General features: G+C 43.1%; 1 protein-coding gene across 4 annotated transcripts in view; it reads right to left on the bottom strand.

Annotated features, from left to right (window-relative positions):
- Positions 1 to 6487: 6487 nt before the first annotated feature.
- The window catches only part of ZNF652 (zinc finger protein 652), a 76310-nt gene continuing 64923 nt past the window's right edge, over positions 6488 to 17874 (bottom strand). For 2 of the 4 annotated variants that reach the window (XM_032163310.2, XM_058445054.1), the window contains exon 6: positions 6488 to 16074. In XM_032163310.2, coding sequence (XP_032019201.1) covers positions 15563 to 16074 — 512 coding nt within the window. In that variant the 3' untranslated portion in view covers positions 6488 to 15562. The remainder of the gene's footprint in view (positions 16075 to 17874) is intronic. The other 2 variants (XR_009215143.1, XM_058445055.1) reach the window with 2 other exon arrangements.

Below are 17874 nucleotides of genomic sequence, written 5' to 3'. Positions count from 1 at the left end.
CACTTCCCAGACGATGGGTGGCCGGGCAGAGGCGCTCCTCACTTCCCAGACGATGGGTGGCCGGGCAGAGACGCTCCCCACCTCCCAGACGGGGCGGCGGCCGGGCAGGGGCTGCAATCCCAGCACCCTGGTAGGCCAAGGCAGGCGGCTGGGAGGCGGAGGCTGCCGCGAGGCCAGACCACGCCACCGCACTCCAGCCCGGGCAACACCGAGCTCCGTCTGCAGTCCCAGCACCTCCGGAGGCTGAGGCGGGCAGAGCACTCGGCGTCAGGAGCTGGCGACCAGCGTCGCCAAGATGGCGAACGCGTGCCTGCAGCCAAAGGAGAAAAAGCAGGCAGCGGTGGGGCGCGCCGGTAGTCCCAGGCAGTCTGCGGCGCGGTCAGCAGCGAGCTGAGTAGATTGCAGCCTGGGCCACAGAGGGAAAGGAAGGAAGGAAGGAAGGAAGGAAGGAAGGAAGGGAGGGAGGGAGGAAGGAAGGGAGGGAGGGAGGGAGGGAGGGAGGGAGGGGGGGGGGGGGGGGGGGGGGGGGGGGGAGGGGGGGAGGGAGGGACGGACTCTGGTATATTCTTACCTCGGGCTCCTTCTCTTTCCATATGTAGTGGATGTCCAGGTGTGCTGCCAAAGCTCTGCCCACTGAGAGGATTTTCCCTCACTGCCGTCTTCAGGACAATCCAGAGTAGGACTGTAGTGCAGTGGGAGCCCGTTCCAGCTTGCATCCACTGAGCCAATCCATCCAATCCAGCTTTTTTTCCAGTATATACACTCTGGCATGCCCAATTCTCTTTTTATTTTTATTTTTTCAGCAGGGTCTCCCTCTGTCACCTAGGCTGGAGCACAATGGTACAGTCTCGGCTCACTGCAACCTCTGCCTTCTGGGCTCAAGTGATCCTGCCACCTCAGGCCTCCAAGTAGCTGGGCCCACAGGTGCGTGCTACCATGCCTGCTAATTATTTTTTGTATTTTTAGTAGAGATGGAGTTTTACCATGTTGCCAAGGATGCCCAATTCTCTGTTTTCCACAGCAGTTTCAGCTTTTCTCCTTCACTCAGTGTGGGCCATTGCTTTCTCCCAGCTTCCAAGAGCCACCCTGGCAGTATATCAGTACCATCTCCTGGGATCTTTGCTAGAGTCTATTTTCAGGATGCTCCCAAGATGCTCCAATCAATAATTTTTTTTTTTTTTTTTTTTGAGATGGAGTTTTGCTCTTTGTTGCCCAGGCTGGAGCGTAATGGCACAATCTCGGCTCACCGCAACCTCCGCCTCCTGAGTTCAAGTGATTCTCCTGCCTCAGCCTCCCGAGTAGCTGGGATTACAGGCATGCGCCACCATGCCCGGCTATTTTTGTATTTTTAGTGGAGGCAGAGTTTCTCCATATTGGTCAGGCTGGTCTCGAGCTCCCGACCTCAGGTGATCCGCACACCTCGGCCTCCCCAAAGCGCTGGGATTACAGGCATGAGCCACCGCGTCCAGCCTCCAATCAATAAACTTTCACTTCTCCAACCTTACGCAATGCCCTTCTCACCCCCGTCAAGTCCTGTAATACTGCCCCAGCTTCTGTGAGTACATGTTGGCTAGGTCCTGTAACTTCTTCAGGATACAGAGCCTGAATGAGTCACAGTCCAATCAGAAGACAAAAAAACACCTAGTAATTTGAACAGGGAGAAAGTTTGATACATAGACTAACTAAGTATACCAGGGAATTGGAGTAATGAAGGATTAGCTAGTAAAAAGGAAACTTTCAAGAGTACAGGAATAGCAGACATAAGGAACAGTCACTACCCCTAATGCTGAGCTAGAGTACCCAAGGAAGGGGCCATCCCAGGGCTGAGATCCCGATCTTATTGTCAGGAAAGGGTCATGGCTCCTTGGGGGTCAAAAACATCACTGTGGGGCTAAAGCCAATCTGCCTGCTGAACTCACTAGCAATCTGACCTCTGGGGTACCTGGGGAAATCGTGCACACACAGGTGTGTTACTAGAAGTGCTCCCCTAAGCAACTCCTCAGGGGAATGCTGGGGGTGGCTGCTAGCTGCTGGGGGCTGCTGTTTGCATGCAGTAGAGCTGGGCAGTGGAGAAGCTGCTCACACTGCAGGAGCTGGGAGCTAGAGGAGCCATAGGAGGCTGCCGAGAATAGCACACTTGCACTAGGGAGGAAAACACTTTCCTCCTGCAAAGTTTCTCCAGCAGCCTCTAATGACAAAGCCTGACGTAGTGCCAACCGGCAGAGGAGAAATATTTGAGGGGCTCCGGTCCATTTTCATAGAGAAGGCAATGAAGGATTTATTTGGAGTGAAGTGGCAAAAAAAATGACAACTGGCATAGTCCTTTTCCTTTAGCGAGGCCAGCACTTACATAGCTAGGGTATGTTGTGACCTGACTGTAGTAATTGGCCTAGTGGCAAGGAAAAGAGATGGGGGGTACATCCAGAGAAGTGTGCATTACTACAAGGCACAAGCCTCTGTCTTCAAGCAAGAGGGGAACATTAGCCTCTTACAGAAAGGAGTGGACCGTGTCTGCAGTCCCAGAGAATTCAGGGAGATCTGGGATTTCATGGACCCAGATGTCTCCAACCCAAATCTCAGGATCCCACCCCATCCCAACCAGGACCTTCAACTCGTCATAGTAGGCTTGCAGTGGATGAGAAAATAACTTTTTTCTTTTTTCTCTTTTTCTTTTTTCTTTTTTTTTTGAGACAGAGTCTCGCTTTGTCACCAGGCTGGAGTGCAGTGGCCCGATCTTGGCTCACTGCAACCTTCACCTCCCAGGTTCAAGTGATTCTCCTGCCTCAGCCTCCCAAGTAGCTGAGATTACTGGTGTATGCCACCACACCTGGCTAATTTTTGTATTTTTAGTAGAGACAGGGTTTCGCCATGTTGTAGTCTTGAACTCCTGACCTCAGGTGATCCACCCACCTCGGCCTCCCAAAGTGCTGGGATTACAGGTGTTAGCCACCGCACCTAGCCCCCAAACTCCTTTTTAGAGTTGGCTTCCCCACACCACTCCTGGTGCTAACTGTATTAGATCAGGTTCCCCAGGAACCGACACGACGACTGAGAACCAAAACCTGAGGACTGAAGGAAGCAGGATTGGACGAGAGGCCATGTGGGGTGCAGAAGTGAGCTGTCATGCAGTCACAAAGGCCTCAGGTGATCTCACAGGAGTTTGAGAGAGGGTGGCTCTTCGGAATTGTCCCACCCAAGGCACAGATAAGGGTCTTTATGCCTCTTCATCAACCAGCCATTGTATGTGATGGGGGAGGGGAGGTGGCTCTCCTCAGCTTAGCGCAATTCCAGGAGAGGGACACAGCTGAGAGCTATTGGCACAAAGAGCCGGGAGGATGAGTGCCTCAGTCCCTGAAGGGAGGGGACCTGGGTGGCCCCCCGCCCCATCCACTGCCATTATTATTTTCTGCATCTCCCAATAGTTAACATTTGTACTTTGTATTAATTGTCTATTGCTGAATAGCAAATTACCCCCTGAACTTAGTGGCTTAAAACAACAAGTATTTGTAACCTCGTAGTTTCCGCTGGTCAGGAATCTGAGGCTGGGTGTCTGGCTCAGGGACTCTCAGGAGACAGTCATCAAGCTACGGGCTTAGAAGCACCTCAATACTCTGCTGTGGCTGGAGGGAACCACTTCCAAGCTCACCCATGTGACTGTCGGCAAGCCTCAGAAGACCCACTGCAAGCCCACTCACTGGGTGCTGGCAGGCTTGCGATCCATGGCACAACTTCTGTAGGCTGCCTAAGTATCCTCATGACATGGCAGCTGGTGAATGGAGAGCAAGAGACCACACCGTCTGTTTGTATAATAACTTAATCTTGGAAGTGACATCACACCATTTCTGCCATATTGTATTTGTTTGAAGTCACTGAGTTGGCCCGGTGGGGTGGCTCCCATCTGTAATCCCAACCTCACTTTGGGAGGCCGAGGCGGGTGGATCACCTGAGGTCAGGAGTTCAAGACCAGCCTGGCCAACATGGCGAAATCCCATCTCTACTAAAAAAAAAAAAAAAAATTAGCTGGGGTGGTGGTGCGTGCCTGTAATCCCAGCTACCCAGGAGGCTGAGGCAGGAGAATTGCTTGAACCCGGGAGGCGGAGGTTGCAGTGAGCCAAGATTGCGCCACTGCACTCTAGCCTGGGCGACAGAGTGGGATTCAGTCTCAAACAAACAAACAAAAGTCAGCCGGGTGCAGTGGCTCAGGAGGCTGAGGCAGGAGAATCGCTTGAACCTGGGCGGCGGAGGTTGCGGTGAGCCGAGATTGCACCATTGCACTCCAGCCTGGGCAACAAGAGCAAAACTCTGTCTCAAAAAAAAAAAAGTTTTGGATTTTGGAGCATTTTAAATTTTGGATTAGGGATGCTCAACCTGTACTCAGTTATGGCCAAAAAAGTCAAGCTTCTTGCACAAGGAACTTGTACACAGATACAAACTTCCAGTAACTCTTAGACCTAAATCTGGGGGCTGTTTCAAGTTATCTATTGCTGTGTAACAACGCACCACAAATCTTAGTGATTTATAATAATACTATAATAATAGTTTATATCTCATGATCCTATGAGTTGGCTGGGAGGTTATTCTACTGGTCTCACCTGAACTTTTTTTTTTTAAATGGAGTCTCGTTCTGTTGCCCAGGCTGGAGGGCCGTGGTGCAATCTTGGCTCCTGGGTTCAAGTGATTCTACCCCAGTCTCCTGAGTAGTGGGATTACAGGCGCCCACCATCAAGCCTGGCTAATTTTTGTATTTTTAGTAAAGACGGGGTTTCACCATGTTGCCCAGGCTAGTCTTGAACTCCTGACCTCAAGTAGTCCACCTACTTCAACCTACCAAAGTGTTGGGATTACAAGTGTGAGCCACCCCACCCGGCCTCACCTGGACTCTTAAGCATGCATTTACTTGTGGGTCAGCTGAGCTGGTGGGTCCAAGATGTCCTCACCCACGTCTGGAGCTGGGCAGGGACAGCTGGGAACTCTGTCTCGATACAGCTCTCATCACTCTGGTCTAGCCTGAGCTTTTTACTTGGCAGGTATGTTTCAAGAAAGGAAAATAAAGGCAGAGGCTGGGCGCGGTGTCTCATGCCTGTAATCCCAGCATTTTGGGAGGCCAAGGTGGGCGGATCACGAGGTGGAGATCGAGAACATCCTGGCCAACATGGTGAAACCCTGTCTCTACTAAAAATACAAAAATTAGCTGGGCGTGATGGCGTGTGCCTATAGTCCCAGCTACTCGGGAGGCTGAGGCAGGAGAATCGCTTGAACCCAGGAGGCAGAGGTTGCAGTGAGCTGAGATCACACCACTGCCCTCCAGCTTGGGCAACAGAGCGAGACTCCATCTCAAAAGAAAAAGAAAAGAAAAACAGAAAATATCAAAGTGCAGCACATATATTTTTCTTGAACCTTTTATTCACTTATATAAATAAGCTCATATATATATATATATGTATTGAGTAGCAAAGTAGTGGTAAAAATATTTCTTGCTATGGGGTCATGGTGAAAGTTTGAAAGCACTTATTTAGTATATACTCAGGTGGGAGTGATTACCTGCCCTGTATCTATGAAGAAACTGTGTTAACATCTACATCTAGTTAGAGATACAAGACGATAAAGAATAGTAATTCTATGATTTGGGCAGTTTTATTCCATTCTAAGAGGTTTCAAAGGGAAACTTGAACAATAAGATTTCCTTCCTATACACCCAACTCCCTCACTGGAATCCTTAGAAGGAACAAAATCAGGTGGCTCATGGGCTGGGAAGGCTTATTATGACAGAAGCTAGTTGAACTTCCAGCTGACTACAGTCACAGCTCTGAGGGCAAGCTTCACAGTACAAGGGCCCACACCACCTAACATTATATAAGATCATCATTTGTTTATTGTCAGCGTTTCTCCACCAGAAAGCAGGGTCTGTGAGAGTAGAGCCTGTCTTTCTCATTGCTGAATCCCCAGTGGCCAGATCAATGTCCAGCACGTATTAGGCATCTAATAAACATTTGTGGAATAAATGAATGACTAAATGAAGGGGGTAGAGGTAGGGAAAGATGCCTCATCCCAAGTACCATATTTTATAATTATTGCTTTTCACTGACTGTACTTTGTAAGCTGTTTCCATCTGTGTTGATTTTTCTTCAAATTGGTTCAGAACCCAATCCTGATCCTTTTTCCAAACACTGTTCTCAAGGATACTTTCAGATTATTGCTTGGCTGAACACACTAGTGTTACTGAAACCAAACAGCGCTGCAAAGAGAGAACTAATCACTCTGCCTTTGGTTAACAGCCTTGAAAACCTGTTATTCATGAAGAGATCAGGCAGGGTTTGGGGTAGGTCAGCCTATTACCATCACTAGAAACAACAAATAACAGCAGAAGAGGACTGCAGGATTGTTCATTTTTCTCAAAAAGGGCAATTTGTTAGCCAGGGGGACCTCAAAATGTTGTCATCTGAGGGTAAGGAAGAAATGAAGAAAGACACACAGGGGATATGGCTGCTTTTTTTTTTTTTTTTACTTTGAACATTAGCATTAAGTTGGTTACCGTACACATCCAAAGGCCCAGCATCTCAGAAAAATCATTAGGCGGCACACCTGTACCAGAGTCTCACAAGAATAAAATATACAATGCTACATTGAGTGGTTAAAAATACACAAAAAAGTAGTTTTAACAATCTATAAATTTTTTATACTTAAAATCATGATTGAGTTGAAATAAAAAAGTGCATTTCAATTGCTAAAAAAATAATATTGGTATAGTTAACACAAGGGGGAAATCAGTACATTGAGGGATCTGACAGGATGCTGGAAAAAATGACTCAGGGAAGCCGGGCAGCATGGGCTCCTTTGGAGATTCAGGAGCGGAGCTCAGTTCCACCTCACTGCAGTTCCCTGGGGCCAAACAGCCCTCCTCTCCCCAGTATCTTTCCCATCTTAAGAGATCCTGTCCTACCTACCTGTCACCTCCCCAACCCAAAGACTCCTCTAAACTTCTTTGCAGCATGACAGCTGCCTGCCCTACACTGAGTCTACTTGACCTTCAATTGCATCTCCGCAGAGAGGTAGGAGAGGGACACTGCCCCATTCTGGACTTGACATAAGTACCCCAGCCACATGGCCTTCATCCTTATGACCTAGCAGGCAGAACAGGGACCAAGCAGCTTCTATTTTGTCAAACTCCTTTGGACAAATATTCAACATTCAACAACAAGCTTTGTAAACCTAACGCTAAAGAAGTCATGGCAAGCAAACTGGATTTTCTTTTCTTAAGAAATGAGGAAAAGTGCAAGTGATCTCAGTACTGTTGGGGAAAACAAAAATAAAAACAAACAAGTTGCACCTGGCCACTTGCTGCCTAAACCAATCACAGCTTCAGTTTTGTTTTTTGTCAAGTGTTGGAGTTACAAGTAGACACCTCTCTGTGCCTGGTATTGCTCAGGTTTAGACTTGGCTGGGGGTGAGGGGGCCAGGCAGAAATCAGTTAAGAAGGCCATTCCAGGTGTAAATGCCTCCCGGCTCTACAGAGGGTAATATTTACCGTCTGGTCTTTTCCCTTCCCAGGTTGATTACTGACCTGTTTGTTGTGAAGATGCTGCTGCAATAAGCACAAACAGAACTCATGGCCAGAGAGCTGATGATCACGGATAGGAGCCCTTAAGACAAGTAACTGACAGAGAGGGAGCACACACAGTTTCTAACCTGGAGTGCCCGTTGCACTGGTCAGGAGGAAGGGCCTGACCTGGAGGACTTGTTCCCTGATGTAACAGATATCTCTTTGGAGCAGAGAAGGTGAGAAGCATTTCCTTACTCATACTCCAGAGTTCCCCCAGTGCTCTTGTTCCTCCTTCTATAGATGTGATGGTGGTGGCCTGCAGAGGAGATAGGAGCGGGGAAGCCTGCCTGCTCTGCCTTCAGCACACAAAGGCACCCCCATGGGAAGGTCCTGGCTTTCAATCTGGGGGTCATCAATATGTAAAAAGTCTAATTAATTAAGATGCCTGACCCACAAGGACTCCAGACCCACACGTCAATCATTGCTTGCATCATGAGGGATGAACGACAACTGGACTTTGTAATAAGGGAAAATTTCTCAAATAATCAAAATATATGAATAAGCTTTGAGCCAAGAGGCTATTCCAGAAGAGATTTAAAAGTGGGATCTTTCTTTAGAAGGTTGAGAATAAAGCTAAAGTACTTTATTGCTCCCTTGTGGACAAAGCCAGAACTGCTGATGGAAAACAGTCACACAGCCCATGTCAAGAAATGAATAAAATGCATATTCAAATTTACGGAAGATTGAGACGAAATCATTCCATTTTCAGAGGCTACATATATGCCCTTGGGGAGACAACTTAAGAAGTAAACACCAAAATTATGTCACACAGTTTCTTTTTAACCTAATGAATTGAATTAATAGAGCATGAAAAGATATTTCTAGGAGGGTCAGGAGTTCTAGCAGAATAAAATACTTCCCACCAACTTTCAAATGCAATGAAACAGTCTTGAGTCCTGTACAGGATGTGAGTCTAAGTCTATCATGCTCATCAGACGGTCCCTTTTCACCCGTAAAAGACAGGTAGGGAGGAAGCTGTGTTCATTCAGAGGAGCTGGATATTCCAGAAACAACTTGATTCTTTGGCACATCCAGTAGACACAGGCTCTTTAGTTGATCAGAACTAGCCAAGGCAAGTATCAGATTTCCTTCTGAAGTTAAGCAAGATTCAGCTTCCACCTCCTTTCTTGCCCCATCCTCACTTCCTATGAAATCATTTCCAAGTAATATGTAACATCCCTGATCTCACCAGAGAAGCTGATGTAGTGTGAAAGTAACCTGCGACTGGAAAGCTATGGGAACACTTCTCAGGGGCAGGAACTCCCTTGGATGCGTGTGTCGGAAGTTTCCTACTGAAGACATACAAGACAGCAGGCTGTCTCAAGGATGTGGTTCCTCCAAGCGACAAGCAAGTACAGCTCTCCATTGTTTTATGGCCTGGGACTCTGAAGAGAAAAGCCACAAATTTTAAAGTAGATACTAATTTGCTAGTTACTATCCAAGAGGCAAACTTCTAGATCAACAATGAGGAAGAAACATCACGGCGAATGAAGTGAAAGGCAATTAACACAACAAGAAACCCCTGTTACTGATTTATGTAACATAAAAATCTACCTTTTTCATTTTGTAAACTCATCTTCCCATCCCAAATAGCAGTGAAGCCTTCAAAAATCTTGAATTTATTCATCATCAAACATAACCAATTCTCACAATTTTGCACTATCTCACCAACAATATAGTGTCTGTTGCCAGACAGGAAAGATGGAGAATGTATTAACAGCTGCCTTCTTAGATACCCACCTTGTGTGGTTATTAGTCTTAAAAACCTGAGTACTATTAACTTTAAGGAAAAGGACATGAGATTTTAAGTCAGAAAGGAAAAATGCTGACTAAGGCCCAAATGCTCAACTCCAAGCTTTCATTCACCTAAAAAAAATGCAATCAAATCTCCTCATTTGAAAGAGTTCTTTTTTTTTTTCTTTTTCTCCAGTTTTGGAGGAGAACTGGAAGGGAGTAAAAAGACCTGTACACAGCACAAACTTCCGCTCTGGCTGTGAAGGACTAGCCAATTGCTAAATGTTTCATCACGGAGGTGCTCGATCATATTACATAAAACACTGCAACCTCCTTTTCACTACATCCTTCATATATTATGGATCCATCATACGTTTTAAACGAATTAGATGAAAACAGCTAGAAAAAGTAAACAGAAGTTCTTGAGGAACAGGGCCATAAGAGAGCAGAAACCCAGAGAGCAATTTTAAATTAATTTGACTAAAATAAATAGTCTCGCAAAATGTGTATGGAAGAGAGTGGGCACGTGGAACAGGGCAGAGCAACAGCAGCACTCAAGATCCTTTCATCAGAAAGGGGAGGCATTCAGGAAGACTTCAGTTGAGAAAAAGGTGTTCAAAAGACATTCAATGACCTTTAATTTTAAAGGAACGTCAAATTTCTGGTGAAAGTAAAGAAAGTGAAGAGTCAAATAAGGATAAAATCAATAGAGACGTAATATGTGAAGAAATAAGATATAAATAAAAGTTAAAAATGTAACCTAAAAATGACATGGAGGAACAAAACAGAAATACGGTCAAAATTCTTGTCCAAGGTTTTAGCTAGTTTGTAGAGTTAAGCCCATTGGAATATGGGTGAAGTCCAATATTCATGGATAATGAAATAGTCAGAGGTAGGATTTAGATCAGGAAAAGAATGTTCCAGGATGCTGGCATTTTGAAGGCACTCAAAAACAGAGTGAGAGAGACTTAAGCTGCAGTGACATCAGAGGATTAGAGAGAGGTGCATACTCATGTATCTGTCATAAAGAAATAAAACAACTCCAGGAACCTGTGACCATACATATATTATTGAGTAATATATAGAGTGACAAAGCAGAAAGAAAGCCATCTTATAAGTAGTTTCTTACAACAATACAGACTCTATCTAGTGAAAAAGAAAGAGTTTGTTTTCCAAATATGCATGTCTGCAAAGTATTCTGACTTAAATAAAGAATTTGATAAATGGTATGTGACCTGGTTCTTTAAACAAATTTACTGAAGCAAAAGCTTCAAAGCTGGAACAACCAAGGAGTTTGATTTTCCTTTGAATCTTGCAAAACCTATCCTCTAAGACAAAAAGATCTGATCATAAAGTCTATAAAAAGTCTAGAAAGTATAAAAGTATAGAACTATGAAAGTGGATATATTGATGGCAACTTTTATGGCTTCCATAGAAAGTGTAGAGAGGATCTCTGGTTTGCTTTATCGAGGTAGTGTCCAGGGTTGGAAGGTCATCATTCTTTATTGTAAGTGCTACAGATGACAAAAGCAGGTTAGCTAGGGTGTTGTTATTGCATAATAATGCCACTATTTCTAATGGCTTATGACCTTTAATTCCTTAAAAAAAAAAAAAAAAACTCTTAAGAAATTTCTTATCTTGGTTCAGGCAAAGGAAAATTAAAACCCAAACTTTACTTGCTCAATTTTATAGCCTGAAGAATTCCAAATGAGTTGGTTTTTTAAAAACAGTAATTAGCTGATACAATTCTTAAATGTGATATATCCCTTTTTTCATTAAGTACTTCTCATACAGTCTAGAACAGCACTGAAATATTTATCATGTGGACCACCAATGCAATAAAAGTTGTCTTTTCTATATAGTAGCTCAAACAGAAAGTTTTCTCTAACTTTAGTTTTTTAGTTTTTTTTTTTTTTTTTTAAACATTAAAACCGACCTATCATTCTGTGTTTTACTAACCGAGATCTGCAAGATGGGGTAAATATACATATACCTGCAATGGATTTCTATCTCTGCTTCATCTTCTCAAAATTTAAAACTTCCAGTGAAATAATAATGAAACTAAACATACATATCTATTCAACAAACATAAAAACCGAAAAAAATTTCAAGAATTAAAAAATTCATAGTTTATAAGCATCTCATCAGAGCATTTTGCTTTCGGTTAGTATATGAGGGACAATCAAATTATACAGAAAGTTCTAACCACTAGAAAAGGATACTTCCAACAAATGTGGTTTTAAAAAAATGGTATAATTATGGTAATGTCCATGCTTAGTCATTAATCTAGAACAGTTAATGTAAATGGTAGACTATGAAAGTATTGGTAACTGATTTGCACAGGCTTCTTTTTTTTTTTTTTTTTGTGGCGATCTCCCCTCTTGCTAAAAATAAGAATCCAGTCACAAATATATGTGGAAATGAAGCCACATGCCTTTAAATTGTTGTCTTTTCTTCATTCAAATTTAAAAATCTAACTCAGAATGAGCCTACCTGACTCAATTTGAGAAAGCAGCAGCCTTTATTAAGGCTAAGGAAGAGTTTATATTTTACTGATAAATCTATGAGAGAAAATAGAAAAATAAAAACGAAACAAATACAAACAAACCAACCCACACACACAAAAAATACAATGCCAACTTATCCTCAAATAAGTCTTAACCCTAGCAATGATACAAACCTTTGAAGACAGTAAAACTAAGTAATGAGACAGCCTCAATTTGTTATCTATATAATGCTTAAATGCAGCTTTTGTTGTCTTTAACAGATGTACAGATAAGGGCTGAGAACTCAAACTTCTCCATAATTCTTTTTTTCATAAACAGATAACAAGTAGGTAAAAAGTTTTGAAGAATTCATGGGGTGCTGTAGCATATATGGAAGAAAACATACCACATAATGCAACTTTTATCTTACAAAGAGGACCCCAACCAAATTTTCAACCCTGAGTTTGAGTCTTAACCATGTTAAACGTGTTGCACATATATGTTTAAGGCTTAATCCTGCAGTTCTTATATTCAGAAGCATTAATGTTGTGAATATTCTTAATGCATTTCATTATTCATATGCAATATGATACTGATGAGGAGTCACTATATTTGAGCAGTTTTCCTGAAGATCACAAATCTCAAGTCAAGGAAAGTATCCTTAATCTAGGGGAAAAAAAGGAAGTTTCTAAATTGTTCCACAATACACTTCATTAAGAATTGTACTGTATGACAATGCTAATTTTAAAAAATTATATATATATATATATATATATTTTGCTTCTGTTAAGGATGGTGGTATTTGCGTAATACTGGTTTTCCTGTATAGCAGATATTTTCTTATGGCTATATTTACTTGAATGAAAAATCAAAGATGACTACCTGAATATTCCAGTGTATAATTATAGTACAGCCTCATGAAATGGTTGATTCTGTGGTCTCAAGTCTAGAATTCAGAATTGCTGCCCAATACTGTAAATTTATTCAGAATAAAATAAGGCGGCTGGGCACGGTGGCTCACGCCTGTAATCCCAGCACTTTGGGAAGCTGAGGTGGGCGGATCACAAGGTCAAGAGTTTGAGACCAGCCTGGCCAATATGGTGAAACCCCATCTCTACCAAAAATACAAAACTTAGCCGGGCGTGGTGGTGCGCGTCTGTAATCCCAGCTACTCGGGAGGCTGAGGCAGGAGAATCACTTGAACCCAGGAGGCACGGGTTGCAGTGAGCCAAGATCGCGCCACTGCACTCCAGCCCAGGCAACAGAGCAAGACTTTGCCTCAAAAAAAAAACAGAACAAAATATAACCAATTAACTAAGCACAGTTTACATCTTTAAAAAAAATCATTTTAATACTACAGGCTTGACCATGAAATAATGATATGTCTATATAAAAGTGTAGGTTGACAAACTTGTCATGGAATGCCAAGGAGACTGTGGAGGGAGGGGGAGACAACCACTAAAGATATAACAGTCATATGCAAGGAATTAACTTTCCTTATTGGCTTGGGTACCTGGGTGCTCAAAGAATGTGTACAAATATTAAAAATACCATTCTTTAAAACTTACATCCAAAACCAGGAAGTATGTCTTGAGATACTTTTCTGCCTCATTCCAAAATTTTCCTATGCTCATTATGTAAGACAGGCAAAATCAGAAGGAGAAAATTTAGAAACACTAAACCAAAAAGCCAATAGAGAATGTGACATTTGAAAAATATGGACTTAATCTCAATTGAAAGAATTCATTTTTTCCTACCACAGAGCTCATTAGCTAGAAAAGTGCTCAAAGCATATCTGCACATTTAATATTAAAAATTTAAAAATAAATAAAAGCCAGCTTTCTGATTCAGGCAAAGATTTTAAGAACCCGAAGAAAGAAAAATGAAGAAATTTCAAGATTAAAAAATGGACTGGGCATGGTAGCATGCGCCTGTAGTCTCAGCTACTTGGTTAGCTGAGGCAGGGTTGCTTGAGCCCAAGAGTTGGAGGCTGTAGTGTGCTATAATCGCACCTGTGAATAGCCACTGCACTCTAGCCTGGGCAACATAGCAAGACCTTGTCTCTTAAAAAAAAAAAAAATTGGAGAGAGGGTGGGAGGTAAGTGATTTAGCCTGGGAACTCAGTTCTCTAAGATAAAGAAATACAAAATTTTAAGCTATACTGAGTCTGGATAAATATGATCAGTTAAGTGTAATCAATACACTAGCCCTTCTGTTCAGCCTTTCCTATAATAAGCTCCTGGTTGATTATGTTCTTTTGAAGTTCCCCAAACTTGAAAAAGTAATCGGCCTAAAGGTGCCAGAGGTGCTGCTCTCTTTATCACCTAAGAATGCTGGTATTACATAATTTGCAGAGGACAGGGCAGTAAAACTTCGGAGTTTTCCCTCACTATATTTAAACTGTGTTAAAATAGCTCAAGGTTGTGAACATATCCACATTTTATATATAATAGATATTTCAAAATTCATAACCAATTTGTCTTCTCATCTGAATTTCTCAGCCACTATCAGCAACATCATGTTTGTGATTTTAAGTTTACTATTTTAGCTTCTTATAACAATTCTAGAAAAATAAAGCAACCTCAAAAAGAGAGATTTCAATTTGTCATCCCATAAAAGCTAAACACGAACACAGTTCCTAAGGGAAGTGAGAAACAGACGTGACTGAGATGAAATGATCTCCACTACTTCCTCCTCCTGTCAGCAAACAGCCTTATTCAAATTTTCAAAACATGCAAGCTTTAGGTGACTTCCCTGGAAAAGGCCCCATCCCCTGCAAATCATTTCATGTAATGCACTAACGAAGCCAAGCAGAACATGGAGGACAGGAGCACATTAGGGAGCCTCTCTGAGTGTTAAGCAGAGATGTCAAAACTACCAAGTATTTACGCCAAATCCTGAAAGCAAAACCTCATTTTTGCAGTAACCTGGTCTGGAGACCCTCTCAGATACATCTAGTCTCTGAAGCACCTTTTGAGTTGTACGGATGTAAGAATAGCTTTGAATTATAGAAGTTATATGCATCTTTAAGAATCACATTTTGATGATTATAAAAATTTTTTTCTATTTTACAACATAGGTTCAGCTACACTGAAAAAATTACACTGCTTATTGAAATACATTTCATTTTAGAAACAGACTACCAAAAGAAGTCTATACAAAAACTCTAAAATAATTTCTGTAGTAAAATAAAGAGTGCGTTAGGAGAGCTACACAAAGAAGAAAATTTCTGTCTTTCTCTATAATGCTTGATATACTGTGAAACATGGCCAGCTCAACTCTATAGCTGGCACCAAAAGCTGAAAAGAATTCCTTACCATACACAGTGATACAATTAATGCTCTGGATTAATCTCACAGCCTTCCCGATTAGTACAAAGGAAACCAGGCCTATCCCCTCTTTGAGGAGAAGTCCGGGATATAAAAGCAAGCATACCTCATCAGCTGATATGAAATTATAAAATTCCACAAGTCTGAGTATTTGAAACTTATAAAAGTCATCAGAAAATGCAAGCAAATTGGGCTTTAGTTCAGTGGTTCCCCTGGTTTAGATGACAGTCCCTCTGTGAGCTCAAGGTAGTCTTCTTGTTCATTCCCTTGGATCTGTTGATTCAGTGACACTGGCGAAGCTCTTGGTAGAGGCGGAGGAGAGTCTGAGAACTAAGGAAATGCTCACCGACTCCCTCTGTGCACACTCACACATGGGGACGTGTCTCCTGGAGAACACACTAATGAGACGGATGCTAATGATGCTGTGCTGAACTGTTCTTCTCTGCCAGGTGACGCAGAAAGTTGTCCTCACTCTGGCCTCTATGATTTAAAGGCTCACTCTTAAAGAGAGCTGGAGGTGGGGGGAGGTGAGGGACTGGAGGGATGGGAAGGTGGTGTGGGTGGTGAGGGTGTGGGTGGATGTGCAGGTGCGAGAAGGGGTGGGGGATGGGCCGAGGGGGAAGAGTGCTTACAGGATTCATATTGATTGGAGGGGTTGGGGTTGTGGGTGTGTTCACCACAGAAGGAACTGGGGTGGCTGGGGAAGTTGTAAGTGGAATCTGGACAGCAGGTGGCACATTCACGGGGCTGGTCACCCGAAAGCACTTCTCCTTGTGGGCCTTAAGCATGTTCGAGAAGCGGAACCGCTGGCCACACACATCACATGGATAGGGCTTCTCGCCTGTGTGAGTTCTGCGGTGTCTCTTCATGTTGGGGCGGCTGGTGAAGCTTTTGCCACAGATTTCACAGATAAAGGGTTTCTCTCCTGAGATGAACACAGACATAAAAATGATTAACATATTAGGTGGTAATTGTGTGCTCATGCTTTTTTTTTTTTTTTAATAGAAATGGGGTCTCACTATGTTGATCAGGCTGGTCTCGAACTCCTGGCCTCAAGTGATCCTCCCATCTTGGCCTCCCAAAGTGCTGGGATTATAGGTGTGAGCCACTGCACCTGGCCTATGAGACTATATTCTAGAGTCATTTAAAAATCCTCTCAAATTTGGACTTAACAGATCAGAGTAGATACAACTAAAACTTACATACACCCTACCATCTGGGCTTAGCTAAAAGAAGAAGATAAAGATGGGGGAGAAGGCATCTACATTAGTGATCCTCTACATCCTACACAAAGAACAGTTCAAATGGCTTTCTGCGCTCAAGGAAATATCCTAGATGACTCTTTGCCTTTAAATTTAGGCAAGTTAATCTGTAAGAAATTTTTTTCTTTTTTAGTTTTTTGAGACAAGAGTTTTGCTCTTGTCACGCAGGCTAGAGTGCGATGGTGCAATCTCGGCTCACTGCAACCTCTACCTCCCGGGTTCAAGTGATTCTCTTGCCTCAGCCTCCCGAGTAGCTGAGACTACAGGTGTGCACCACCACGCCTGGCTAATTTTTGTATTTTTAATAGAAACGGGGTTTCACAATGTTGGCCAGGCTGGTCTCGAACTCCTGACCTCAGGTGATCTACCCACCTCAGCCTCTCAAAGTGCTGGGATTACAGGTGTGAGCCACTGCGCCTGGCTGCAATTTCTTTTTTAAACAGTATCTTGCTCTGTCACCCAGGCTGGGGTGCAGTGGTGTGATCACAGCTCACTGCAGTTTCAACATCCTGGGCTCAAGCAATCCTCCCAGCTCAGCCTCCCAAATAGCTGGGACTACTACAGGTGCCAGCTACCACGCCTGGCTATCTTTTTTTTTTTTTTTTTTTTTTCTGTAGAGGCAGGGCCTCCGAATTTTGCCCAGGCTGGTCTCGAACCCATGGGCTCAAGTGATCCTCCCGCCTCAGACTCCCAAAGTGCTGAGATTACAGGTATGAGCTAAGGCCCTGCCCTGTAAGCAATTTCTGATATTCCAAACAAAAGTAAGAATTTTCTGAAAATGTCCTGTGGAACAAAGAAGTCTCTTCCTGTCTATTCATACACAATCCTTAGCATACAGCTTGCTTTTTGGCACTGAACTTAGAAAATACTGGCTTGACAAACCTACAACATGAATTTCACACCACAGTGTTTCTCAATGAGTGCTACTGGCATTTCTGCAGACAATTACTCATTATGTGGGACTATCTGGCATTCAGCATTCCTGGTGCCAGCCTACTGAATACCCACAAGAGATTTCGACAATAAAAAAATGCCCCTATGCCATTTCCAAATGTCCATGGGTGTAGGGAGGGTGTTGCGGGCTATTGCTCCTAGTTGAGGACCAGTAGGCCAGCGAGTCAAAAAAGGAGACAGAATCCCATAGTTCTTAAGGCATTTAGAAAGGAAATTAGGTTTGGGTTCTGAGGGCTTAATTTTTAAGCTTCCCTAACTTTCTTTTGAACTTATTGCTTAGTTCCATGCTGTGTCTGCCTGCTTCTCTACCCAGGCTACAGAGAATAAAATGCTTTTTGATTCTATATGTCCATCAATCATTTTATATGGGATGCTGAGGTGAGGCGGGGAGTACTTCTGTACATGCACTTCGGTGAACCATATGCTTGTACTGATCAATTCCTGCATCAGTCCTCCATATCTATAGCTCGTCTCTTTACATTAACTCCTGCTATAAGAGCATTTCTGTC

This window comes from Hylobates moloch, unplaced genomic scaffold, assembly GCF_009828535.3.
Source record: "Hylobates moloch isolate HMO894 unplaced genomic scaffold, HMol_V3 SCAFFOLD_10, whole genome shotgun sequence".
NCBI classification, from domain to species: Eukaryota; Metazoa; Chordata; class Mammalia; order Primates; family Hylobatidae; genus Hylobates; species Hylobates moloch.
The sequence above is the reverse complement of the archived record's forward strand: the minus strand, read 5'-3'. Positions and strand labels throughout refer to the sequence as shown.